This window comes from Amphibalanus amphitrite, unplaced genomic scaffold (genome assembly GCF_019059575.1).
Source record: "Amphibalanus amphitrite isolate SeventyFive unplaced genomic scaffold, NRLGWU_Aamphi_draft 000001F_arrow, whole genome shotgun sequence".
Lineage (NCBI taxonomy): Eukaryota > Metazoa > Arthropoda > Thecostraca > Balanomorpha > Balanidae > Amphibalanus > Amphibalanus amphitrite.
In genome coordinates, this window is record NW_024881499.1 from 2,752,530 (window position 1) to 2,780,003 (window position 27,474).

Consider the following 27,474-nt stretch of genomic DNA (forward strand, 5'->3'; position numbering starts at 1 on the left):
ACGAAAATTGCCCACTTAATTCGTATTAGCGTTGCTAGTTTTAACTGCCCTCGAGAATCATTTGTTCGACTGCCGTAACGGAATTCTATCAAATTCCTATCGGCCTTATTCTAAGATTCATGCGTCGTCATTCTCACACCCTTGCTCGCATTACGTTTGCATTTCATGTATTCACCCAAATTTAATTGATAGCCCCCGAAATTCCCTCCGATAGTGTTAGGCGTCTTACAAACCAGGGTCTCCCCGGCGAGATAAATGTCTCTTTCCGAAATCCATATGCATGCTCCGCTAACCGGCGACTAAGATACTTATCGCAGGGCCGTCCAGAATAATTGCACAAATATCCACCCTGCTAATTTATGGGATTCACTACACGTCCGATAGACTTATGGTACACATATACGCGATTTACATCCGACTTATCTCTCTATCCGGGAGAGATTACCTATGCCCTCTTCCGGTCCGCGTGTAACGCCTCCGTTCACGACCCAGGGACCACCGTTCATATCCTGGAACTCTCCTCAGGAACTCTCCTTAACCCTGGGATTTACATTCAAGGCCTTACGTGTCCTGGAGTACATTGTTACCTCCCCTGAGGCTGTCCAGTACCGATTAAGGTACCCTTACAAAATAAGTATGAGGACTTATTCGGGACACTACAGCTTGCCTTATCCGCCCTTTGGGTGACTCACCCCTGACCTTCGGCTTCTTACCTTTGGCATAGCTCCAACTTACTCTCCGACTGCACTGTACCAGTCTTCTCCTTTCCTCTGCCATAGAAACCTCTCACTGCCTCGTTACCCAGTATTACCTAAGCGGGAAATCTAACAGTAGCCGGTACCACTGGCGGAAAACGTGCATATGCCCTGCGTACGTGACGGTGTGTCCCTCTTATTATTCCGGTCTGGACGTGTGTTTAGAGAAGTGCATCTGTGTCTCATACGGTCATGCTGGTAAACGTTACGCCATAGGAGACGGGCAAACAAGCCGTCTGCGCCTCACAATGCCCTGTGCCAATATTGGTGGAGTAATTATTGGCGCTAACTCGTAAGAACGCGAATAACAGAAACGCATTATTTATCCAACCTAATCGTAATCTCAAGTCCTAATTGCTGCTGCACGCATGAACCTAATCACTAGTTCTCGTATACACTCCTAGCAGACCTTGAACCGCTCTTGATTTAATCAGATGATCTAGAACCAATTAGTACGCACCGATCTGTCGTCTGGTTGTGATCCACCGTATCATAGTGAATTACTGAATGCTCAACGGAAATGACTCCTTGAAACTCGTTCGATAACTTCTGATGGGCTACTAGTTACCTATACAAATTATCTTTATAGAGTGCCAGAATATTGTCATAGGGGTCCCTAGCTTTCATAGAAAATATAATTTAAATCATCCTATTAGCAGTAAACAATGCACATCAAGCGAAGTGCAGTCCTAAATATCAAATAGCATGTCATATTTAAAATTATGCATTAACTGTTTACGTTCTTATCCCGTTGCAACTTTCCACAACTAACCATGCTCTGACCATGCTCAACTAACCACCACAATGACCTTCACCTACCGCACGCGCTCCAATTACGGTTAGCCCACTGCCCTACTGTGGCCGCTGCTCCACTCCCGACGCTGCTCTCATGTGCCATCTAGCGGCGCACGGTCCCGCGTCGCAAACGACGATTACCACGGCTGCCGGCCGGCGCCGCGTCGACAGTCGACAGTTGTCAAGGCCGCGCCGCGATGGGCGCGTCATCACTCGCGGTGCAGTACTGGTGTGTGCGGTCTCTCCGGGCCGGGTAGATTCAACGAATGTGTCAGTGAGTGTGAATCTGGTAAAATATCGCTGCAATATCTCCCTGTTCGACATCTCATCAGCTCCATTCCACGTAAGTTTTTTTTTTATTAAATTCCGGTCCCCTTTAATCGTTCCCCAACAAAGATGGTCCTTTCTAGTATTTATTCTACAAAGCACAACGATCGGTACCTATATTAGTCGCATATTAGTTCTAATCACAAACAATTCTACATCTACCTATTACTCGACATTTCGCAACTACAATGACGCAAAGTACAAGCACCATCTAAAGTCGCAAAGCGTCAGACCGTCGACCTCAAACCACTACTCTCAACTCTGCACCTAAGCAACAGAAGAAATTCCGCCGTAAGCTCAAGCATTCGCATCTGTCGAAAATCATAACTCATAGCCATATTCATAAATCGATTGCATGAATCAGTCGCCACCTTAAAACATTTCATCCCTTTCCAAACGTATTTACCTGTTCTATAACTGACTTCGACTTCGCAATTAATTCCTATAGCAATATTACCAATGATTTCGCAATGCAACTTTTAGTGAGTACAGCATGAATCTACACCCTTAATTTCACAAACTTCCCAACCTCAAATCTTAATCGCACCTGACTACCGCCGATAATAAATCAACGAACCAGCTTGGCCAAACACACAGACATATTCATTATCCAATGCTGACATGCATCATGTCATCAATCTCAACGTTCGTGACAATGAGCTGCTTATTCAAATTTTAGCATCTCGCTCCCGGCCTAATCGTGAACTCCAACTGACAATAACGTACCTATTTACTGGCGGCTCTGACATGACCTCACAATTCAGATCCTAATATGCAACTAGGGTGTCTGGACCAATAAGTTCAAAGTAATTTAAGTTTTCCAATTCCAATTGAGAGTGCATTTTATGGCAACCGAAAATGTTTGGCAGTCGTCACGGCACGGCAGGCTGGGCAGAGGGGGGGGGGGCAAGGATTGGGATTGAGCAGACTTTTCAGCAGCACTCACATTCTGGAGTTCCTCTGCGCTCGAACTGAAGAGACTTCTCGCGGGTGACCCCGGACTGACGGCGGCCCCCAGATGGCGGCTCCGGCTCCGGCTGCAGACTGTGACTCTCGGCTGCTCGACTGTGTCTCCTCTGGTTGGGTGGCGCACCCTTTTATAGTTGGGGGGGGGGGGGTGACTGCCACGCCCTTGCGCCGTCATCTTCCTCTGCCTTCCTCTTGTGGGTGGGCCCGTAAGATGGCGCCCTCTGTCCTGTTTAGTCGCCTTGCTCCTCTGTGTCTGCAATTTTTGGCCGTCGAATCGTCTTCGTGTTGAGTGCTTTATCATCTTAGTAGTCGCTGGCATAAACCAATCCCCGAAAGGTTGGTGATTTTCGAGTTTTAATTTTGATTCTTCAATTTCATTTTATTCAAACTTTTGTTTCCTTCCGTTTCGTCTGCCGGCAACGCCCCTTGTGACGTCACTCTTGCTCCGCCCACTGCCGTCATCTTGGTTGGGAGGGTCTGTAGAACAGCGCCTTCTGTCCGCGGTGGGGACGTCCTGAACTACGTTTGTTTCGGACAACAGCGCTTTCTGTCCGCAGTGGAGACGTCCTGAACTACGTCTGTTTCGGAGGCTGTTTGCTAAGTTTAGCAGATTCCGTTGCAGTGAGACGCACTGTTGTGCTACCATGGCTACGTGAGACCCAATGTGCTACGTGCCTTAAGCCTGCGCGTGGTCTCACAGTGTGCCGACGTTTGCTTGTAGCTTCAGCTGCTTTGTAATGACTACCAATGACTCATCCTGATGTGACTGTCTTCAGAGGTGCTTGTCTTAATTGGAGTTTAATGGCGGCCCATTCTGTGCGGACAGTGAGAAATGATTGGGGAGGGTGGACCTGGGGACGGGTGGGAGGAGGAAGGGAATAATGACAAGGGAGGGAAGCGTGCGGCAGCGCTCTGCTCAGCTGCGCGTCACCGGGCCGACCGTGCCGAAAAGATACTACGTTAGATGGTCAAGATGTAGCGTGCTACAGTAAGACTTGATTCTCGTCAAAGGATACGAATCGAGGAATATGATTAACCCTCGCCCCGTTGGGGGGGGGCCATTTTGGCCCCCCCTCCCCTGTGGTTTTTCCTGATTAGCAAAAAAACGGCGGCGCGCAGCGCCGCCAAATTTTCAGTACCTTCCCGGGCATCAATTTGACACCTTCACACCAAATTTCAAGTCTTAGGTCATCTTAGGTCAGGAGTTATTGAGGTCAAACTGAGGTCATGTTCGAGCAAAAATGAGCAAAAAACATGCAATCTTGAAACGCTCACCAAATCTACAGTTATCAAGCAATTTCAAAGTTCTTTATATGGTCTAGTAAACAAAAAGCGGCGCTACAAAACTGCTATCTCGGATTTTCAAAATTTTGGGTTTTTGATCCCAAAAAATCAAAAATTGATTTTTTTTAGAAAAACTAAAAAAAAATCCAATTTTTTTCCGAATTTCGAAAAAACAGGAAAAACATGTGATAGTCCCTGCGCTCTTCTATATACATACCAAATTTCAGATCGATATCTCGTTTTTTGGTCAAGGTATAGCGAAAAAAACCGTTCAAAAATGATGACGTCAAATTTTGAACTCAATTTTTAGCGATTCTAGACCACGTACGGCACAACAAAGACCACCATTGAACTCCCCGTGACAAGCTGCATCGATTCGATACCCACTTTATGCAAAAATATTAACTTTGAAATTTGACCTAATTTGACCTGACCTTGACCTGACCTTGACCTGACCTTGACCTGACCTTGACCTGACCTTGACCTGACCTTGACCTGACCTTGACCTGACCTTGACCAAAACGTGACCTAAGCTGGCCCCAAAGGCTGCCTGACCCACATAATAGCATATTTCATGTAAAATGGACCATAAAACATGTATCACACGACACTTTCATATTGTGACGTGACCCCCCAGTGAACTGACCTCTGTGACCTGACCTGGTATCAGTGACCTCAAATAGCAAAATATGTGTTTGAAGAACATTTCCCCATCGATGATTTTCAATGAAATGCATTTTACTCGATTTTACAACGCATTGTAGTAGTATGTAGTGTTTTTTTTTTTGTATTTTATGGGCATGACTGCCACTGTAAATGGGCCGCTGGGTCTGTGGTTGGCTTGGCACAATACACAATACACAATACACAATGCATTTCTTGAAATGCCAGTAAACGGTGAAAATTGGACCTTTGACCTGACCTGTGACGTCATCGGTTTGACCTAGGTCAATAAAATTGGGTCACAAGGTAGTTCCCTGATAGGGCTATCCAACACCGTTTGCCGCTTGTCGCTAGGTTGCGTGGTTCTCGAGATCTTAGGGGGGGGGGGTCAAAATGGCCCCCCTTCCAACAGGGCGCTGCTCGGCAGAGCCCAACGGGGCGCGGGTTAAGAAAAGGCGTAAATATTTTAGATTGTTAGCTTTTCACAAGCATTTTGATTTCCATACATCTTTGAAGAAAGGCATTCCTATAACCATTTCGTTTAATTTCAGTTTTAATGAATATTTTTAAGAATCTGCACCTCACAATAAGCAGTTAAAACGCTTCATAATTTTAGTTTATAATAACGGGTGGTCAGTATGAAACTGGACAAAGTTTGAATTGTTACTGTGTCAAAAGTTTTCAAGCGAAAGCAACGAAAATCGCGTTACCGTGCCATTATTTTGTTGTGATCACGCTCGCTCTAATGGATGTGCGACACTGGACCTCTGTCAGCCTTCAAGCGCACGCGCGCTGGCAGCCCCGCTATTGTCTTTCGCGGCACCTCCGGGTCGATTTGACGGATGGCCTGCTGGATTTTCCGCTTCAATTGTGCGTCTCAGCTGACCTGTCACCTTCCCTTATACACTTTCTGTTTGATGAGCCCCCACAGATCCTCAGTGGGCTAAATCTGAGGGGTACATGGCGGGTTCATGTCACGTGCTATTTCGGGCGCCCCAGCCTCCTCAAGAAGTTTCGTGTTCTAGCGCGCGTACTGTGACTGTTGCAAGGTCGGAACCTAACAGAGCATCATGCTCTGTGTTCTGAGACTCAATAAGTGGTATCAGCACGCCATTCAAACACTTTTCATAGCAAAGTTCGCCCGTTACATTGCCTGTGCTCGGCAAGTAACTGGACGCGTGAGCCCCTCGGACTCATGGCAAGCCAGACGGGCATCTCGGGTGGATGCTTGCTCTCAGGTCGAAAGCGAAGGTGTGATCCACATGTGGAATAGTGTCTCCACCAGCTGAGGTGTAAAATTCGGCAATGGAATGCATCTGGCTGCCACTGCAGGTGAAATAAGATTCATCGTCCATATGCACCTCCATGTTTTTGCTACCCTGCATTGGACCCTGTGACAGTCGGCGCTGGCGGGTTTTCTGCGAACGAAATTGTGCCTCCGTCACCTTTATCCTATTTTTTTTTTACCTGATTTCTGCTTGTTGACACATTAATTGGTCATATGTTTTGCAGATTCCAAAATTTCTTCCCAGAGATCACAAGGAGAGCCCCAACTGTTCGGTGACGGCGCCGGTTTGTTTCTTCCGGTGCTGAATGAGCCTTTTCTTGGTGATCTTGCCGTTCCCACCATGCAAAACATCTGCAAGTCCTCAGAATTTATCGATGATCACATATTCTTAAGATCTGGTGACACCCTATGGCGCAATGTGACGCATAATGGTAACATTTTTCTAATTTGTGTTATTTTCACAAACTTGCGCGAACAGGTCCCGGAACGCTTGCTGACTTACCGGCGCAATGTTTTCTACTAGTTAATAGCAGAAAGTTGAAATCTGAGCTGGTAATATAGAATAACTGGAAGTATTCACCTGCCAAAAATAATTACAATCTGTCCATAATTGGAGATGCTATGCTTAATCAAATTTTGTCCAGTTTCATACTGACCACCCGTTATTTGTTACTTGTCTCACTAAAGTTTAATCTAACTGGTGCTCTTATTCTAGCCACACGAGACGGCCTGGCCTTTCGATATCCCAGTCACGTTCTGGTGTCTGGACGCCTGCCCTATTGCCAGCGAGGCCGATCTAATTATACGGACTGTGACAGACACTGCTGAATTGGGGTGTGGCTGGGCTGCCGACCGTGCAGAGGACATTGGCATAGGGTTCTGTACGCGGGTACTTACAAATCAGTGCGAGTGACCAGCCATCGCTGGTGTTTCTCAACTTCAGCCAGTACTCGGTCTGGATTGCAGGAAGCGGGCCGAGTTACGGATAAAGTCAGCCACTTCCAGCGAATTACATCGGCCAGAGAAATCGCGCAGCGCCGCCGTCTGGACCGCCTCGTCGTTCCGCCAGACCACGTTCGTCCGGCTGACATATCTGCGGGCAGACGGCCGGTAGATCCGGGGCAGTGGGCCGGGCCGGCGGCGAAGCCCCCCCCCCCCCCCACCGCGAACCCGCCGGTCCATCAGCCGGCCGTCGAAGGCCCTCCGGAAACCGAGCTGACCCGCAGCTCGTCCCACAGCGCCCAGACGCCCGGCCCGGAGTGGCGCTTTCAGACGGATGCTATTTCGGGAGGCGGCACTGAACGATTCAGTCTGCGTGATAGTGAACTGCCTCCATAACCCGCCACACCACCGATTCCGCTCGCATCTTTTCAGAAAAGTGTTTTTTGATCACTTGGGTGAAGCACCCAGCATAAATTGTACGAATGGCCACAACAAAGTTTTAAGACGTTCCAGGTAATAGCTCTGTAGAAGGGCCGTACTTCTGCGTTTTACAGATCGCCTTTGACCCGTGTTTTCCACTAAGTGGTCCACCAGACCATAGAGATCTTATACACTAGACGTCCCTCAGCGAGCCTCCTTGCCATTCGCCACCCTGGGCCTGTGGGTCTCCGCACTTCATCTGTTGCCTGTTGGTAACACCGAACACATCATTCACTCTCCAGTCCTACACATCATGTGTTGCCGGGCTGTCTCATTCACTGCCCAGCCGTGCACATCAGGTGTCGCCGGGCCGTCTCATTCAATGCCCAGCCGTGCACATCACGCGTCGTTCGGCCGTCTCATTCACTGCCCCGTCCATCTCGGGTATCATCTGCGGCGGGGAGGTCCCATTGACGGTCCTCTCGGCACCGCTGGACGCGTGCCGCCGCCGCGCCCATTCAGAGCCGCCCGGATAGGTGCCAGCCGCCCTGATGAGATTAGTCGGCGCTGAAACGACCGGCCGGTACGCGTCCGGCGGTGACGGCGCGTCGAACGTCGGCAGCGACGCGACAAGGCCGTCGCCGAGTGTCGCGGGTGTGCCGTGGGTGTCCGCCGCCCCCATACCGCTTTACGAGTGTGTAGTGTGTGACTTTCTGGGAATTAGTGGGGTGGCTAGAAACGGGTTATTTTGGAACGAAGGACGCTGACAGAGAGTAAGCAAAACGCATGTGGGTGAAAAGATGAACAGAAAAACTACAAGGGCGCTTTTCGTTGACATAAAAAGAAATATGGAAGTGGAAAACATACCATGGGATTGGGATCACAGCATACTTTGCTCATGCCTGCCATTCGTTGGCCAAATAAATCTATGTCATACTTCAAGAGATCTAACACTTATTTCCTGTGTTTCAGTAATTACAAATCCGAAGCAAATCAACGACAATGTCAAAAGCTTCAACTTCGACTATTCCTACTGGTCGATTGAGGTAAGTGCCTTTTTCAATTGTATTGTCTGTTCTAGTTTTTCCTAGGTTTAGGAACTAACTTGTACTCCTTCCCGTAACAAATGTAACTATTTACACAGTTCATTAATCCGCTGATCTGCATTTATATAGGTATTTCATTAACTGCCACATTACACGACTGGATAAATTGGAAGGAAAACCCTGCATGAACATTTCCCAGACATTATCTCAAATTTATCTGCATGTATGGGTATGAATAGCAGCTTAAGTCGGTCAATGGGTTCAAATGACCGAATAAATCAGTGTGCCGCCGGCGGCCTGGGACCAATGTTCCCGCCGCTCGCTGCACGGCCGTCTCGGCGACTGGATTCCCAGTATGTTACGGCCGGCGGAACTGTCGGCTCATTTAGCTCGTCCCCGAACCGGCGCCGCGTCAGCCAGCCCGCCATCGATCGCTGAATCGGATCTGTCCCGTCACCAGAATCGCCGCCAAAGGCCAGCCGAGGGCGGCACATTGGTTTTGTGACGTCATCCCCGGGGCGGCGGCCGGGCCCCTGCTGGGTCGCGGAGGTCGCGGATATCTCCGCTGACGGGCCGTGATGGCGCTAAATGGACCGGTGACGTCATAGGTGTCCCACAGCCGAGCTCGGTCCCAGAGTTTGCAACCGACACAACGTCCTTATCTGCGATCCATCTTGACAGGTTATTTGGGAGCGGATCCAATCTACATAGTTGAAGGCGTCACAAGTGCAAAAGTTGGCCGTGCCTGGATGTTTGGTAGATAGGTAAGGGCAGGGTCTTGATGATGGGCAATATCACTCATGGAAGTACGATATGCCACTCAATACCAGTTTGAACAGGTATTTAGACAGGCATTTGATATAAGTGACCAACACGCACGACTGTGACTGTTTTGCTCCTCTTTTCAGCCTTCGGCGCCACAGTTTGCGTCACAGGAAAGAGTGTATCAAGATATTGGCGTCGAAATGCTGGATCATGCTTTCCAAGGTATGAAAAAGTCAAAATGGCCACGCAGTTGGCTCAATAGCCACAGGCATCGCGTATGACGTAAGCACACCTAAATAATGCAAGCTGCTTCACTGATTGTTTCAAAAATACTATTGTTGGACGTTGAGCTATATCCCCAGCGTTGCCTTTTCAGAGAAGCCTCAACCCCGCTAAATCCCCCTCCATCCACTCCAACCCCACTCCCTAGCGATTCTGAGCTGTGCCGACTGTCATTTCCGGCCGTCTCGAGAAGCCCTTTCCCCATCCCCGCTCCGCCCCGCACCAGCACGTCATCTCGATGCCGCCCACGACCCGTCGGCGGCCGAGGTGACGCTCCTCAGCCCCAAATTCCCTGCTGTGCTTGTGAGGCCTGCGCGCTGTTGTCACGAATCTACCGAGAACAATGTGTAAAGATATTTGACAACAGTCGCATATGGAAGACGTGTTTTATTGACGCCCACATATAGTTAGATATCGGTCTGTCAATACTCGTAGTATCCAATATTGGTTTGATTTTGCTACGATTTCGAACTTCTAAGCTGAGACTGAAACATCATCACAAACATTTCAGCCTGCAAAACGTATTACCCATTGGCGGGAATCCCAGAATGAAGACTGCGTGGGCTGGAAGTAAACGAAATAAACCGCCGCCTTTGAAGCCATTTCACTAACTCGCGCTGGAAATGGCGTCTATATCTGCTCTGGCTTTGTGCGGCGCTGCGCCGAGGCCGCTGGATTCTGGGCATGTCTTCCATTGGGCATTCCGCGGTGGTTCCCGCGGACAGACCGGGACGCCAGAGCCGGCCGTATTAGGTCCCCGGACAAACAGCCGCGGGCCGGGGCGGCTGTCACGGGCCGGGTGATATCGCGCGCTCCTCTCACCGCCTGCCGCAGCTGCTGATCAGCATGCAGAGCCAGGTGGGCAAGGTTCTGGGCCGGTGGGCTCGCAAAGTGGCAGATGAATGCATGAAACAGCGCCAGCAACGAAATTAAGGGACTTAACCCGCGCACCGACGGGGGTCTGCGCCAACTTCGTACCGACGGGGGGGGGGGGCGGATGACCGCCCCCCCCCTGAGATCTCGAGAACGAAGCAAGATAGCGACAAGCGGTAAACGGCATCGGATACGCACGGCCAAGATCTACAATTTTTACTAAGGTCATTTTCAGGTCAGGTCAAAGATGACGTCACAGGGGTCGAAAAAGTCAAAATGGCGGCGCTAGATATGGAGAGAGTTTTTCTCGAATAACTTTCGATTTAGTCAAGATAGGAACAAACTAAGGGCATCATCGTGATCCTCTCGTCAATCCGCATCGAATGATCTATATGTTGACCTCGAAAGGTCAAGGTCAAAGGTTGACCTCAGGTCACGTGACCTCGAGGTCATCATGTATATCATTCGATGCGTCTTGACGAGCTGAACACAATGAGACCATCCACGCGTCTGTATCTTGTTCCTGTACGGAGTTATTGGCCAAAAACCTTTGGTGACCTTTGATGACGTCACATGACCTCACAGCTGCCCAACAGCAAAACAGACCTCAAGGTAGTGAAGGTTGATCGTATATGAAGTCATGTATGGTATATGGGGCCATTCCGACCCGTTTTAGTGGTAAAAACAGGGAGTTGATTTTTCCCCCATTGACTTATAATGGGGAGGTCGCGAAATTGACCTGACCTTAGGTCACCGATATCAAAATTCCGAGATATACAAATTGTAGCTACTAATAACCTTATAATATCCTGCGAGTTTCAAAGGCCTCCGACATCCACTGTAGCTCTGGCACGGTGACAAAGTTGCAAAAAAGTGACTTGAGGTTGGGTCATTCAAAGTGACCTGGTGACCTGACCTTAAAAGGTAGGAGGTTCAAACTTGCACACCATGTGTAAAATTGATGAGGTTATAGTCATACCAAATTTCGCGGCGCTACGCGCCGCGGTTTTCCCGCTATTCGCGAAAAACCTCAGGGGGGGCGGATATCCGCCCCCCCCCGTCGGTGCGCGGGTTAATTTTCACATACTTAGTTGCACGAAGACCAAAATCTTAAAGGAAATAGTTCACTTTCACGAAATTATTTTTTTTGCAATGGATTTATGATTTTTTATGTTCAAAATGATCAGCAAAGAAAATAAAACCTATTTATAACAAAATATTATTTTCTATATTTTGATAATAAGAAGAACTTTTCAGTTTCTGTAAGGCACTGCCGATCCAGTATGAAAAGAGCATGGGTCCCGAAAATTCTTCAGAAACTAGAGAAATGATCGCGGCCACCGGCATTTGGGCGATCTGCTGCTGCTGAATGTCCTTATTGATCAGTACGAGCATTTCTCTTGAGTTCTCGTAGATAATTTCTCTAGTTTCTGAAGAATTTTCGGTACCCATGCTCTTTTCATACTGGATGCGAATATATGCAAGGCACACATCCTCAACGCAAGACACCTTTTTCGGGACGAGAAATAGAATATCTTTGCCTAGGGTGATCGTTGGGCTGTAAAAGCTCCTGATTTATGCTCGTCTCAGCCCAGGCTACGGAACTGCTATTCCAGTTCAAAACCCATGTTAAAAAGTGAACTATTTCCTTTAAGTTTAATGACGAATTTGAAACAGTTGTAAAGCACGTGCTTCCTGATCGAAGAACATCGTATATTGTTTGGTTACTACACCTTTTTGCAATTGAATTCAACCATTGGCCATAACTGTTTGAGGAGCCATTTCAACAATCGGCATTGAGCACAACTATTCCGGCGTCGTGTGTTTCATTTCAGCTATTCGACAAAACAGATTGAACACTGAAATGAGCGATCTGCAAAACAGTTTGACACTTCGCCATGACTTCGGCAATGAGCAAAACTCCTCGGCATTTGGTGATATCACTTCAGCAATGTTCGAAACAGAATAAATGGATATCCAGGCTGTTTTTCAAATGGATTTAACACGCCTCGATCATTCACCACTTGAGCGTGAACATTATGGACATTTCTAAGCAATAAGTCAGCCGTTCCTTATAGCTTCTTTCTAAATGGAACAGTACGGTAATTGTCAGTCAAGCAACGCAATACGTTTATCTTACCGGTGAGCAATGCCAATCAATGCCGCTGACATTTTTTGTTTAAAATTACCTTTGACGTCATTTAGTCAACAAGAAAAAGCAATGTGCTCCCTTTGGGTTTTCTTTTTTGCTTGCAATGTTTTGCTTGCAATGCTACACATACAGCTGAATTCAATATGTGAAATGCATGCATTAAAGTCATTTCCGTCAATGCAATATACCATTCCAACCTAGCACGCCTACGTTGGTCGGTGGGCACTTTATTACATTAAAAAAAATAATAATTCGCTTATTCAAAGACAAGATCTTTATTGGCACATCGAATTAACAAACTGTCCTCACGGCAGAAGCTGACGAACACCATGCACATCTGCCATGACGGTCGCCTTGGTATCCTGGAACTCCCTCATGAGGGCAAGGTTTCGCCAATTTATGAGGCCTATCTCATTTCGAGCCCTAGGGCAATACCGTTCACCTGACTTAGAATGAGCGCAAGGTGTTGTTTATCTATTTGATGTGGGACCTATGCGCACAAAGAAACATGGTGAGCTCCCGGACTCAGCCGAACGTATATGCTGGGTGTGCCGGCTGAGGTCGGTCTCGTCCAGTGAACATTTACTGGCCGCCCGGATGTCCGTCAAGATAGCCCATATTCAGCCCAGATTCAGCCCGGATTCAGCCCAGATTCGGGACACCTCCGAACAAGCTGAAACTCGCACACAATGTAGGCCATGACATGCCCAATCCACAGTCCACGTCATTCGGTGGCACTCCTAGCCGTGTGACCTACAGAGGTCAGCAAAGGTCACGTGGCCCAAATTTGCACAGCAGATTGTGGCACACCCAGTAGAGCTAGAGCGCTAAAAATGGCACCAATCGACTCGCCAGCATCTAATCTTACTTTCCCAACACTCATTTGACCTCTCAAGGTCATGCGATGACCTAAGGTCATTTGTGGGCTATGTCGAAAATACACTTGCACAGCAGTTTTCGAGTAGAGGGATTGACCGAATTCCAAATCAAAGCACATCATCGGGTAGCCCAAAAGCCGTAGTAACTTTGCTTCAAAACTGCTTTTCGATATGTGACCCCATTTGACCTCGGTAGGTCAAAATGTGCAAATAAACGACACTCAATACGTCGCAGCCCGGATTCAGCACAGATTCGGGACACCTCTGATCAAGCTGAAACTCGCACACAATGTAGGCCATGACATTTCCAATCCACAGTCTAAGTCATTCGGTGGAACTCCTAGCCGTTTGACCTACAGAGGTCAGCAAAAGTCACGTGGCCCAAAGTTGCACAGCAGATTGTGGCCCACCCAGTAGAGCTAGAGCGCTAAAAATGGCACCAATCGACTCGCCAGCATCTAATCTTACTTTGCCAACACTCATTTGACCTCTAAAGGTCATGCGATGACCTAAGGTCATTTGTGGGCTATGACGAATATACATTTGCACAGCAGTTTTCGAGTAGAGGGATTGACCGAATTCCAAATCAAAGCACATCATCGGGTAGCCCATAGGCCGTAGTAACTCTCCTTAAAAACCACTTTTCGATATGTGACCCCGTTTGACCTCGGTAGGTCAAAATGTGCTAATAAAAGACACTCGGGCTGCGACGTATGGAGTGTCGTTTATTTGCACATTTTGACCTACCGACGTCAAACGGGGTCACATATCGAAAAGCGGTTTTTAAGGAAAGTTACTACGGCCTATGGGCTACCCGATGATGTGCTTTGATTTGGAATTCGGTCAATCCCTCTACTCGAAAACTGCTGTGCAAGTTTATTTTCGACATAGCCGACAAATGACCTTAGGTCATCGCATGACCTTGAGAGGTCAAATGAGTGATGGGAAAGTAAGATTAGATGCTGGCGAGTCGATTGGTGCCTTTTTAGCGCTCTAACTCTACTGGGTGGGCCACAATCTGCTGTGCAAATTTGGGCCACGTGACCTTTGCTGACCTCTGTAGGTCAAACGGCTGGGAGTGCCACCGAATGACTTGGACTGTGGATTGGGCATGTCATGGCCTACATTGTGTGCGAGTTTCAGCTTGATCGGAGGTGTCCCGAATCTGGGCTGAATCCGGGCTGCGACGTATGGAGTGTCGTTTATTTGCGCATTTTGACCTCCCGAGGTCAAACGGGGTCACATATCGAAAAGCAGTTTTTAAGGAAAATTACTACGGCCTATGGGCTACCCGATGATGTGCTTTGATTTGGAATTCGGTCAATCCCTCTACTCGAAAACTGCTGTGCAAGTGTATTTTCGACATAGCCCACAAATGACCTTAGGTCATCGCATGACCTTGAGAGGTCAAATGAGTGTTGGGAAAGTAAGATTAGATGCTGGCGAGTCGATTGGTGCCTTTTTTAGCGCTCTAACTCTACTGGGTGGGCCACAATCTGCTGTGCAAATTTGGGCCATGTGACCTTTGCTGACCTCTGTAGGTCAAACGGCTGGGAGTGCAACCGAATGACTCGGACTGTGGATTGGGCATGTCATGGCCTACATTGTGTGCGAGTTTCAGCTTGATTGGAGGTGTCCCGAATCTGGGCTGAATCCGGGCTGCGACGTATGGAGTGTCGTTTATTTGCGCATTTTGACCTGCCGAGGTCAAACGGGGTCACATATCGAAAAGCGGTTTTTAAGGAAAGTTACTACGGCCTATGGGCTACCCGATGATGTGCTTTGATTTGGAATTCGATCAATCCCTCTACTCGAAAACTGCTGTGCAAGTGTATTTTCGACATAGCCCACAAATGACCTTAGGTCATCGCATGACCTTGATAGGTCAAATGAGTGCTGGGAAAGTAAGATTAGATGCTGGCGAGTCGATTGGTGCCATTTTTAGCGCTCTAGCTCTACTGGGTGGGCCACAATCTGCTGTGCAAATTTGGGCCACGTGACCTTTGCTGACCTCTGTAGGTCAAACGGCTGGGAGTGCCACCGAATGACTTGGACTGTGGATTGGTCATGTCATGCCCTACATTGTGTGCGAGTTTCAGCTTGATCGGAGGTGTCCCGAATCTGGGCTGAATCCGGGCTGAATCTGGGCTGAATATGGGCTGTCTTGACGGACATGCCGCCCGGTGTGCTTGTTCCATCATCCACTCGGTTATATGAAGGAAATGTCAAGGATTGGGCCCCATGAGCTGCTCCATACCCCCCTGCGGCCGCCAGTGCACGCGATCATTTGTTTCGATCATTGCTGATCTGTTTTTCTGAATGCTGAAATTTCCATAGACGGTTTTGGCCAATCATGAATTCCCGGCTGCTCACTGACGAATAGTTTCGACCATTGACGATTTGTTTTGCACAATGTCAGGGCCTCGGCTAAGGAATTTTGACTGGTGGGCCACTTGGGCAGCGACATGGACTGACCTTCGTAGCCATAGCCTCCCCCCCCCATTTTCGATTCCTCCCCAGATTTCGGCCACTTTATTCTGCAAAAAACGTCAGGATGGCATTAAAAAATGTAAAAAAAAACGGGGCTCGACCCCCCCCCCCGACTCTTCAGAGAGAGAAGAGAGAGTAGGGACCCACAACCCTCTCAGTGGTGATACTCCGGCGGTGCACATAAAATCGCACAAGTATGCACAAAATATTGACGCAGATTATAAAACTTTGGACGATAACTTACGGCCGGTCGGATGTTAAAAATCAGCGAGCCCTGAATGGATCGCTCGCCGACTAGTCGGAGATTCGGAAGCGGTCGGACGGGATCGGGCGTTGTCGGGTGGATCGGGAGGAATTGTGAACAGCACGAGTGCAACTTTATATATAAAGTGGGTTGTAGCAGGAACCCCAAAAGGGGGTTGTAGCAGCAACCCCAACATCTCTGAAAATGATCATTTAGCCTATTGGTGTCGCATGGAAAAGAATTCACTCAAAAGCCCAAGCGCACTGCGCAACCCTAATATTTTCTTTAAAAAAACTAAGTTATGTACACTTCTGGTGAACAGTGTCCCAAACTTCAGATTTCTCTTGGGTGTCTGAGTGGAAAATTCTAGCCACCCAAAATGTGAGAGTGGAAAATTATCCATTCTTATTCTTGAGTGTCAGCTTCAGCCCAAATGAGAAATTTTTGGAACGCTGACTGTGAACGGTTCGAAATTCGTCCAACTGGTCAGATGTGCGACTGCAAGCATCATACCGTTCGTGAAGACGCATAATATCGCTTGCAGACTTCAATCGGCTGGAAGTTGCCGACACTACCTCTAGTTTGACTCTGGCTTATATCGTGTCTATCGGCGAGCCGTCTGAGATCGCTCGCAGGCTTATCCCCGACCGTCTGAACTGGTCTGTTCTTTATTCGTAGTTTTCTTGTAACCGACTGGTCTGCGGCAGATGCTTATGTGACTGTAACCACTCGATCGATCGGAAAGCTTGCAAGAACTCTCGCAGACCTCGATCGGCTGGAAGCCGCCGACACTATCTGTAATTGACAGAGGCAAACGTCTTTCACGATTATTGCATAAAATTTAAAGCCTCGGTCACACTTAAACGGATTGGACCAACGGACGAGAAACGGACGAGAATTGTCAGCGTCCGGTGATGTCCGTTTGTTTCCGTTGGACGTCCGTTTGTCATCCGTTAATATCCGTTCCATGTCCGGTGGTGTCCGGTTGAGCACACCGGACACCACCGGACATGGAACAGATATTAACGGATGAGAAACGGACGTCCAACGAACGGACATCCCCGGACATCACCGGACGCCGTCCGTTTCTCGTCCATTGGTCCAATCCGGTGAAGTGTGACCGGGGCTTAACCTACGGCTGTCTCAAGAAACCGGGAATGGTGATGGTATTAGGCGGGCAACGACGATCAAGTTCTTACTTTTAATAAATGCAACAATGTAGTAGGGCCTCTGTCTCTGTCTGTATCACAATGTTTATTGTTTACCTATGTCGTGATGTAAAATGTGAAAACTTCGATTTTTCAGAAAATTACTGGTGGGCCAAATCTTTGAGGCTGGTGGGCCATTTCGGGTCACTGGTGGGCCATTTGGCCCACCAGTTAACATGTTAGCCGAGGCCCTGCACAATGTTGAACCATTCGATCAATGTCGAGTTGTAGAGGAGGACCGCCGAACAGTTTTGCACAATGGTGATTCTTTGTGACCAACCGTCCATTTGTAGCGCCATCTATATGGCGAATGTGTACAAATGTTTTGTCCAATGGTCAAAAGCTAACGCAAAAAGGTGTACTAAGCATCAGCTTTTATATAACTTCTATCTTTCTATGGATAACTGGATATGGCAGCCAGTCACCAGACCAGCTTTACCTCAGTGACTTGGAGCACTGACCTTCCAGTGGTCCTCCCGCTCTGTGAGCAGCCTCTGAAGAGGCCATTTCTACCTTAGCAGACACCCTTTTGCCTTCCCATCCCTTGCTGACCTCGGCAAGCCTCCCATCTGCCCTCGCTCCCGGTGATCCCGGTTAACTGTCTGGCCGTATCCGTGACAATCTGATAGCCTTGTCGCCCTTCCCGTGACCGAGCTGACCTTCCTGGCGGCGGAGGACCGCTCTCCGTGACCGCGGCTATCTCCGCGCGGACTATCGACCCGGTGCGGAGGGCTCCCGGGGCCGGCCACTGCCGCCCACACACCGGCGCCTGGCCGCTGATAAACACTGAGAGCCCGCGGCACAGGGCCGAGCTGCCCGCCGAGCCGTGCCGGAGGGATGTCGGGGCGGATCGACAGAAAACAAATCTGCCCCAGAGCCACTCCAGCTGTCTGTTTGAATGCGATTGGGTTTGACTAGCGCGTTGAGTGTCTCCAAAGAATCTCCGCAGACGCATACGTGTTTTGTGAAACATCCCTATCTACAGGTAATAATAATACCTACTTCGGTATCCATTCATATACGTGATGTCTTGAGAGACATGCCAACTGTTGCATTAGCATTCCTAATTAACAGCGTTATCCATTCCCGGGCTCCCAATGCGACAATAATCACATTTCCGCTCACTTCCTTCGCCGCCATAATTGCATTTCCCACGCAGGACAGACAACAACACCCACTTCGTCTCTCTCCATCACGCTCTGTTTCCCCGTTCGCGTGCAGGCTACAACGTCTGCATCTTCGCCTACGGCCAGACGGGCGCCGGCAAGTCCTACACGATGATGGGGAAGACGGAGAGGGACCAGGAGGGCATCATTCCGCGGATCTGCCGCAACCTTTTCCAGCGCGTCTCCAACAGCTGCGAGCCGGAGGAGACCGTCTCGGTGGAGGTGAGGGAGGCCCGAGACTGTCTCTGTGGAGGTGAGGGAGGCCCGAGACTGTCTCTGTGGAGGTGAGGGAGGCCCGAGACTGTCTCTGTGGAGGTGATGCCCCTTGCACGAGGCTAGGCAGCACCGATGTCGTAATCTCTCGACGACGATTTACAGCGATAATGTATAAAAGCCGTTTTCACGACGGCCATCTGGTACACATCTGGTGCACATTTGGTGCAGATTAGGCGCAGATTTGGTCAAATTAGGTTCAGTGTGTCTCTTAGTAGCTATCAGCTAGGGTTGCACTAATTGCTTATGTTACAGCTTCCAGCTGTTACATTTTCTCGAATGTGAGGATGCCCCCCTGGGGGTCCGGAAGCGGTGGGGAGTATGTTTTCAAAAAAATTATTGTTTAATAAAATTTCTTTCATCGGGGGTGTTTTTCTTTCCGAGATGGTTGCCGACCTGCGCCGTGCTCTGGAACAACCTCAGGTGAGTGTTTTCGGCTGGTAGATCCTCAAATGGTTGATTAATGAGTTGATTTTCTTGCTGTTTGATTTCTCTCTTGTTCAAACGTAATTACACACCCATTTCCAATTGCTGATCGGTCCGTTGGTTTCAAGCTGACCGATTCCTTTCCGCCACCGTTCCTTGCGCCTGGGGCTCGTCACAAACAATATTTATAATGAGGCTGGCTTGTCGCTTGTCAACATATAGTCTTCACTGCCTAGGATGGCATCTGTCTCAGAAGGAATTTAGGACACGGATGTCTCCCCAAAGCATATGATTTTGATGCCTCCCTTGAGGACATAACCTGAAGCCACCATCTGATACCTGATAGCTACCCACCATTCTCTCCCTTTCTAATGCCTATCATCCCAAAGATAATCGAGTACATCCCCATTTAATGTCGCCCTCAATGCTGAGATTAGATCTCCCGCTGGTCCTTACACTATATGACGCATACCTCAATCTCCCTCAGACTCACTCTCTTTGGCATACCTCTCTCAACCCTCTACAATAAATTTGATCCCGCGTCGACCCCTCAGTCCCTCCCAGCAATTGTTCTAACTCCCTCCAGCGGTACATATCAGGGACAGTAAACGCAATTTGTTCAATAGACTCCGTGATTAGTGTAAATTTCATCTAAGCTTACTCTTACCTCCCAACGACTTATCGCGCCCCATTCCAACATTGGAATTGTGTGTGCTCTTCCTAGCACCTCTTGGGCTCCCTGGCCCAATATCCTCGAACACCTACATCACTTGACCCTGATTACTTGTCTTAAGGTGCAACGCAGGTAGCGATTACATTATTAGCGTTCGTCGATGGGTGTGATTGGTTCAATCAAGCTCTGCCGGCCCACTCTCTTCGAACACCTACATCATTTGACCCCGATTACTTGTCTAAAGATCGACGCGGGTAGCGTCAGTTATTAGCGTTCCTCGGTGGCTTATGATTGGTCCGTCAACCTCTGCCGCTCACGGCACATCTCTGTTTCCCTACTAAAATCCCGCGGCCGGACGTTGGTTACTGACCCTTGCAGCCCTTCTGTGAGAGACCGTCTTACGCGTTTTCACCTAACGAACCGGTGGACACAAGCCTGCTACCCCGGCGACCGCAGTCTCACTGGGCTCATAGACAGGTACCTACTCAGTACTCTCATGCAGTCATGGCACCCGCAAGTGGCGCCTTCGGATCATTGACCGGTGTGATTCGAAAGACTCCATGACTGAATCTATCCTGCAATTTTATCCGACGCCGTGGAATTCTGTCCTGCAGATGTGTGTTCAAGCGCGTTAGCGTCATGAGTGATGCATGCTGCGATCCTTCCGACGGTGGACTTAATTCACTTACCTCATCCCGGCGGTATTCTCCTCGCCTTATCCTCTATCATTTTCGTATTTGTCACTCACCTTCGGCAGTGTGCTCCCTCGTCCTGTCTCTCTCTCTCTGACTCACCTCTCAGCTTGGGCGTCTTATGGCGTTCCTTGTTCTGATATCTGCCTAACATATTTACTTACTTCCTCCGTAACGTGAGACAGTTCCAATCCTAGTAGACTTAGACGTATCAGCAGAGTCAAAAACACATGAAAGTGCTGCAACATACCTCCTCTTCGGCTAGCATCCATCCTTAGATCTCTCCTCCTTGTGTAATTCCGGTTTCAATATCTATCGACCACTTCAGAGTCACTCCTTCTGTATCTCCTTACCTGTCTGATCCGTAGAATCCCTTCAGTCCATGTGCGCACCGCTGCGCGGTACGAGTCAATTGTTTCCCTCGACATGAACAAAAAAAAAAAAAAAAACATTGGATAGAGAAATCTGCGTCGCCAAATACTCAGACCATCTACTACTCCTTTCATCTACACGATATTAACGCCTATCAGCCGAAACGTCTACCGTGGCTTGCTATATTCACTCAGTGACGTCATATTTCTAGGAGATTGCCAGTTTCATACTTGTTGATCGGTAATGACGTCATAAGATCCTGTCGCCTGCGGGTTAGTACATCCTGACTTCTCATCGTTCAACCTTGGAGACGCTAACTTTGATCGGAATTTCAACTCGACCAAGGCCCTATATAGAAGGTATGCTCATTAGGCCGAAGCAGCAATTTCCGTGACGTCACTGGTACGAAGGGTCGGACGGCTGTAATGCAATCCTATGGAAAATGACCCAACTTTAGGGCTCTCCCACATAGCTGCCAACCTCGAGACTAAGGTAAAAGTTATATCACATAAAAGCTCAAATCAAGACGAACAAGAAACCTATCTAACGTTTTTTACGTATTACTAACGGCTTAGACTCTATTCAAGTATATTCAGAGCTCTGCATTACCTCACTTTTTTTGCCGTCAATGCCACTACAAATGTCTAGTCGGCGCACGTGCGCTTGTCGAGCGGAGACCACCAGTCGGGCGATTCAGAGCTGCCGCCCAATCAGAACGCCGCAATGCCGTGACGTCATTGGTCGCACACGACACGTTACGGAGATAGGGATGAGACAGCCCTGCAACTCGACTATTCTGAGTGTTGCCTGTGATTTAATGAAGTAATTCTTGGTAGTGCCCAACCATTTGTGATCATGAATATTTTTTTTATGTGGATTGTTGTCTGGCGTCCCTCGCCACGTTGTCGCAAATTTCTCTGGGGTCGTAAGTACCTGTTTGCATCAAGGGAACTCTAAGGTAGTGTGCCGGATTAGTCTCAATTTGGCATTTCTATTTAAAAACAATCCAACTCATGTGATTTCATGTTATCTTACTGAACCGATTTATGAGAGTCAATTTTATAATGCAGATTTTTATTGACATACTCGACCAGATGATTTATTTAACTTGCAATTGACAATCGACTGGTGGTGTTCTAATTTAAGGAAGCTCGGTTTACCGATTGCTATGTTGTTGAAGGTATACAAATTTTGGCAAATGTGATATCCAATTATTCGAGTGGGAACATCAACATTGAGAAATGGTTATATCAAATCAAGGGGAGGAGCAGTAAATTACAATAAGCTAATGGGGAACTGACCATTGGAGAATGATGCTAATTTTTAAACTAAATTGATGGCTCGGCAAAGACTGGTGTAATCAATAGTACGCTCATTGCCATTTCTCCATTGTTAATGGTGATTTGATTTATTTACCTAGTGGGTACTTTTGCTGGCAAACCTGCTATTATAATTTCAGTCACGGTAGCTGTCCAGGATAGAGGACAATCCGATAGACAGCCCTTCGTTGTATCTGTTCCGCCACCTGACAAAGTTTGTCATGTTCAATGATGCCTTATAAATTTCAATTCCAGGATATCCCTTTTAAGTGAAACCACACTGATCCGAAACTGTGGTGCTAGCATCCGAGGCCAGATATGAGATCAGTTGTGACTTGTGACTGAGAGGTCAATGGTCATTAGCATTGAAATTCCATGTTCAATAGATCATGTCAATAGAAACGGATGAAACAACCTTGGATGCGACTGGGAATAGTCTGACTTGGATTGTTGCATGTTACTGATTTATCATCTGAATTCATTAGTTTCAGCGTATCCCTCCAAAACTTTGTAAGTACAGTTGTCAGTAGCTTTCACACCACGCATGACATGAGATGAATGTCCTCCTAGGCTTGGGGTGGCAATGTCAAAGTTTTAGTGATGCGCGCTCAATCATAACAATTAATTCTCCGTTCCTGCTTTTAGCCTATAATTGTCTGCTAATCTGAGTCGGTAGCATGCCTCGCGATGTACAGTTTGGTTTCGACTGACAAAGGTAACCAGCTTCTCCCAGAATTAGACCGTAGAGTTGTTCACCAAGATTTACTCAATTTTGATCATATGTGACTGCTGTCTATTTCTCCCCCTTTTGACCACCCGCAAATTTGTCCGTCTTTTCTACTGAGGTCAGCATGGGTCAATCGTTGCAAGAAGGGTGCGTTCAGCTGTCTTAACAGATAATTTCTTTCTCTCAGCAGGTCCATATTGGTGCATTGCTCGCGGTGCGGCTGAGGGCTTGCTGGGCCAGCGCTCTCCAATCCGATGGGGACCGGATGGCGGATAGCATTCGTGAGATTCAACTGTCCTTGCCGTTTGCCTTAGCTGGGTTGAATTAGCATGACGGTCACTTTTTGCCTGCTGGTTAAATGAGTTATCACGCCTTACTTGCAAGGTTTCGACAAATTGAACGTATTCCAATGCAATGAGCACTAAATGTTATTTAGATCATTTGAGAATGTGCCCTGTGATCAAAAGCTATCTTATGAAGTTTAGATGTTGAAACGAAGCTGAAACTCAGACCCTTGGCTTGTTGTTGGTCTGAGTCCTTTAAACAAAAGATATATCATCGAATCTATACGATATCTGTAATTTAAGCCAACGCAGAGAGTTAGGTGATAACCATTTTTAAAATGCTTGTAATTATGAGCTTAGCGGTGACATGACCTTGTTCCACACCTGACCGGCGACCATTCTCGACTCATCGACTCATCGAGCGTCGACTCATCGACGCTTTTGGCGCCGCCTAGTGGATGTAGTTGTAGGCTACACTGGCTAGGTGGCGGTAGAGTGCTACGCATCTAATTTGTACCAAAACCTTTCATTTATGGGGTCGATCTTTGTAAAGACTGAATTAAACGTTTGCTTCCTCTCTCTCTCTCTCTCTCTCTCTCTCTCTCTCTCTCTCTCTCTCTCTCTCTCTCTCTCTCTCTCTCTCTCTCTCCTCTCTCTCTCTCTCTCTCACTCACTCACGCCCCCATTCACTCATCCACTCCCGCGCGTGCCCACTCATTCACTCATCCTCTATCCCCGTCTGTCCGTCTCCTACGCACATTCCACGCGTGAGATGGTCATGCCGCGTCCGCTCGCGGCAGAATGAATAAGCAGAGCTTGGCATGCCTCGGTCATAGGTGGCGCCACTGTATCATCTCGGCCTTCGGAGCGATGGTAAAGTGGGTTTCGGTGGTAGCATTGAAGCCAGATATTTGCGTGACTTTGAGGAGCTGGTGATAGGCCGCCCGTTTATGAGGATGGTTTCTCGGGTCTAAAGTACCCTATACACTTGTACATCTGTAATAATCTATTGCTGTTTCTTCTACCCGGTCGGTGTTTGATGGTCTGAATTCAGCTGCGTCGATTGATCTATTGATGGTATTGGGATCATACGTCGCTCTGTCCTTCGAATTACAATTACTTAGTTTTAAGAAAAGCTCAAAGACGTACCGTCAGCTATTTAGGGTCTGCTTCTTGTTCAGTAAGGTGGCCTGGTGACAATCTGACCTGAACAAAACAAATTCTTCATCCTACATAAATGACGATGAGCTGCGGTGATTTTTCGCTTCCCTCCGTAACCAACTCTAGACGTGTACAAGCAGGGTGATATTTTGACATAGTCACATCACATTGAACGGTAACTCGTTTGATGTTTATGATCGATCAATTGCCTCAATGATGCATCAATTTAACAACCGTAACATTTCTACGTTAATCTTTGATATACCTCGACGGGGGAGCTAGCATCAATATCAGTTAGGTACTGATAATGCTAGGAGGGAAAGGGGAATTGATTGACAGGTTACGAACAGCGAAAAATTTATAACGATTGAAATGACGATTCAGATTTGTATCGGTTAAAAAAAAAAAAAAAACGCGAGTCACGAAACGGCTCATTGCTGATTTAATAACGAACCGGAAGGCAATTCAGACTTACAGCGTTCTAATCTGGCGCTGAGCTGCCGAAGGAGCAGAATAATGTTTGATGTTTACAATGTTTATTCTCCCTATCCGAATGTAACTGAACACGTTACGACTTCTTGGGCCGCCTTCTTATCAAACCTTATCCAAATGATTAATCTATCCCACGGAATGTGACAATCCTACGCTGACCGTCGATTTATCTCGAAGAGCACTTGTAAGGATTGAGAATCGATTGACAAACTTGGAATTAACACTAGATTGATAATGGATTGATACGCTGGCCTACCGGGTTCAAACTGGTTAGATTACGAAACAACTTATGCTGACCTACTAGCTTCGAAAAAAATGTATCTGTGAGGGTCGCGTCGTGAGGGATGATCATTGCGTTTCCGTTGATTGATGATCAGACGGCCGTGGCGTAGTCTCATTCAACTCCGGTGAGCCTGTGGTGCTAGGCCGGCGTGAAGTCGTGTGGTCGACGTGACAACTTAAAGATAATTACGTTAGCATTCTCCGTGATTCCGAATCAGCAACATATCTGAAGTAACCCTCCCTTCTTTCCCAGACAGATTGTTAAATTTTCACGCTATATTTACAAACGGACGATACAATACTGGTCATTCTCAACCGGTGTACCACGATCGGTTGTCAGCTCGCCAATGCCAACTTAGCCTTAAATCTAATCCTAACGCCCTAACCGCAAAAAGATTATTTACAAAACATCGCCAATTGAACTGTCATGACGTCATCTGACGTAGTTTGACGCGTCAATAGTGACCAGCGCCCCCAAAATGACACCATCTGACCTGTTCCCCTCCCCTCGAATCCCACACCTCACTGCGGCCGGACCGCGCGCGTGATGGCCGACAGATAGCGCTCCCCCCCAACACCAATGTAATGGTGAGCCATTAGCCTACACTGACCATTACTGACCCGCCCCGGCTGCCTCGCTAACCCTCTCCCTACCCCATTGGTAAGGCCGGACTAGTCGGACCCATTCACACCCCTCCCCGTCTTTCCAAACAGACGCACCACTGCCGCGTTGCTCGGTCGGAAGCGGAATGTAGCGACCATCTGCCCTCCCTTACAAACAGGTCGTACCGCGGCCTGCCCGGCCGGGACGCAATGTGGAGCGCGCGAGACCATCCTACCGCCCTCCCCTACACGGTGTTAACCCATTACCCTCCTAATGGTGGCTCAAGTTAGACCTCAGGGAGTGGCATTTGTAATCCAGATCAGAGACATCCGATGGGTAAATGGGAGGTGAATTGTCCATGACAGGGAGGCAGTCTTGATGAGGCGGACAGATGAGATGACTCACTTGACAGTTGATGATGGTTGACACGTCGAATCTCCGTCGCGGCAGCAGAGTCCCTCCGCTCCGGCAGGGGTGGGGTCGGCCAGCCTCAGACTGAGACGTGCCGGCCGACCCGCCGTCCAGATGAGCTCTCCTCCCCCGTGGTCTGTCACCCGTGGTCTGATACCGTACTCTGTTCCCCTCTGCTTCTGCCGCTGAGGTTTTGTTCTCCTGTGATTTCCGGGCCGGAGGTTCCGGGCGTCGGCCGGGCCTCCCTGACCGGGGCAGAAAATTGGCGACATCCCGTCTCGCATCCGGAGTCGAGACTGTCACCCTCCTCCCCCCATTCCGCCGGAACGTGACGTCATCCTCACTTGTACGGCCCATCCGTCTCAGCTGTCTCCTGCCGGATGACGTTTTCACACTCGATTTTCGCCGGATGTCGGTCCCTGCCTGTGCCGGTGTCGGACGTGACGTTTTCACACTCGATTTCCGCCGGGTGTCGGTTCTTGGCTGGTCCAGCACCGGGGGCAGCTGTTTCCGACTGCGTTGCGTTTGTCGGCGGCCACTGCGCCGGCCCGGATGGGTGTGTTGGAACTCCACCCTTCGGCGAGCCTTTGATCTTCGCTTAATGGTGACCGGCCGACGGGTCGGGGGATCGTATGGTCGACTCCCTCCCCACGCCGGCTCAGCGCCGCGGCAGACAGTGCGATCGTCCTTACGTATAGAGTGTGAGAGATGTCCTTTTTGATGTACGGAAAAAAATGTTACAGCTTCCAGCTGTTACATTTTCAGGCTTCTTCTTTTAATTGTGCCCCCACAATTAAGGGTGGGCTTGTTCTGCATGGTAGTCGGCTGGCCTTCTTCATCTGCCTTGGCTAGGACGTTGACGTCCTCTGCCTCCCTGCGATGCGAGGGTGCTGTTTCTGGACTCCATGGGTAACGTCTCCTCGATCCTCCGACAGCTGGTTGTGGTGCAGCCATCCCCCCGAGGTCAGTTCCCTTGCCACCATTTGCCCTAACCTAGCTTACACCCTAACCATCCCATTAGTGACACTTCCCCCTTTCGGTATTCCATCCCCCCGAGCTAATTACAGCAGGTCATGTCCTAATCGTTTCCCCCCAACATTCGTAAGGTGGTTGCCTGACAAGCCGGGTAACCAGTAAGCACAACACATCTGTTTTAGGTACTACACACCATCAGATATCTACCCCTACATAAAACCTAATGACACACCGCG

The 27,474-nt window shown here is 48.4% G+C and overlaps 1 protein-coding gene across 4 annotated transcripts in view; it reads left to right on the forward strand.

Moving 5' to 3' along the window:
* Nucleotides 1-27,474, forward strand: part of LOC122390465 (kinesin-like protein unc-104) — a 186,145-nt gene that overhangs the window by 51,547 nt on the left and 107,124 nt on the right. For all 4 annotated transcript variants that reach the window (XM_043383463.1, XM_043383550.1, XM_043383634.1 and 1 more), the window contains exons 3-5: nt 8,416-8,489; nt 9,398-9,476; nt 18,603-18,769. In XM_043383463.1, the coding sequence (XP_043239398.1) occupies nt 8,416-8,489; nt 9,398-9,476; nt 18,603-18,769 (320 nt within the window). The remainder of the gene's footprint in view (nt 1-8,415; nt 8,490-9,397; nt 9,477-18,602; nt 18,770-27,474) is intronic.